General features: G+C 44.4%; 1 protein-coding gene across 1 annotated transcript in view; it reads right to left on the reverse strand.

The window, feature by feature from the left end:
• Window positions 1-567: 567 nt before the first annotated feature.
• Window positions 568-1,372, reverse strand: part of LOC106000904 (cytochrome P450 2G1-like) — a 19,599-nt gene continuing 18,794 nt past the window's right edge. Inside the window, exon 9 of the mRNA XM_013036120.1 lies at window positions 568-749. Coding sequence (XP_012891574.1) covers window positions 568-749 — 182 coding nt within the window. The remainder of the gene's footprint in view (window positions 750-1,372) is intronic.

Here is a 1,372-nt window from a genome sequence, read left to right on the forward strand (position 1 = left end):
TAGCATAGTTAATCTGAGTGTTTGCACGATGCACAATAAACTTACTTACATTTAAAAGTCTTGAGTTTGGTGTTGACTTTATTGAGGGAGGAGGGAGAAGGAAGATGGAAATACAGGAGAAATGGATACATTTTGGTAACATCCATGACAGAAAAGAAAAGGAAAATAAAGAGACAACATAAAGATGTAGAGAAAAAAAAGTACCAGAGTTTGGTGTAGGCAGACTTCAAGGCAAGAAGGGGATGGAGTTTGTGTTAACTCACAAAATCTTGGACAGGGCATAGATTTTTTTTAATGTTTTCTCCTCCTGAATAAAATATCCAGCTGTGTGTTTGTAGATGACTCTTCCTGACCGTAAGCCTGAGAGAAAATAGAGAGAGTGCCAACTCTTAGTGTGATATTGAGAAGAGGAAGACAAGCAGAAGGAAGAGGAGGAAGAGGAAGAGTAAGAGGAGTTGAGATGGGGCCAGTACAAATAGGAGGTTCTTTATTGGTGGATGAAGAGGAGAAGGAGGAGACATGGACTCTGTGCAACAGGAAGGTTCTTATTGGCCTAGGAGGGACCACTCAGCGGGCCACCAGGCAGAGCTTATACACTGGGGGGATGTTGCCAAAGCCTGAAATTCTGGGGGTGATATCAATGTCAGCAGGTGGCACCAGTGAGCGTAAGGAGAAGTTCTGAAGAATGGAGGTGAAGTAGAGGAAGAGTTCCATGCGGGCCAGGGCCTCCCCAACGCAGATCCGCTTTCCTAAGGGTACAGAAGAGGTGGGAGGGCTGAACAGGGTCTAGGGATTTTTTTTCTTTTCTTTTGGTGCCAGTCCTGGGGCTTGAACTCCCCACACACACCTTGAGGCTAACATTCCACCGCTTGAATAGAGTGATAGAGTACTAGCACTCTACCACTTCCAGCTTTTGGGTGGATTATTGGAGATAAGAGTATAATGGATTTTTCTACGTGTGCTGGCTTTGAACTGTGTGCCTCAGATCTCAGCCTACTGAGTAGCTAGGATGACAGGCTTGAGCCACCAGCGCCCATGTTAAATTTGTTTCTTAATGGAAAGAAATCTGTTGAGGCCTTGTCCAGTGGTACTGTTGTTCTACAGTGGAACTCTCCATCTTCTTTCCTCAACTATTCAAATGCTGGGATTACAAGCATGCACCACCATGCCCAGAGCTACCATTTTTTTCCCCTAATCATGGAGTCAGTCATTCAGATTTTGATTCTGGGATTCTAGGATTTAATGATTCTGTGACATAGCCGTTTGCTTCCCATTCTGATGTGGACTTGAAGAGATGGCTCTAGTTTTTATTGGGGGGAGTTTCATAGACCATGGGAACTTACCAGAAGAAAAGGCCACAAAGGCATCATTC

Source organism: Dipodomys ordii, unplaced genomic scaffold (assembly GCF_000151885.1).
Source record: "Dipodomys ordii isolate 6190 unplaced genomic scaffold, Dord_2.0 Scaffold249, whole genome shotgun sequence".
NCBI lineage: Eukaryota > Metazoa > Chordata > Mammalia > Rodentia > Heteromyidae > Dipodomys > Dipodomys ordii.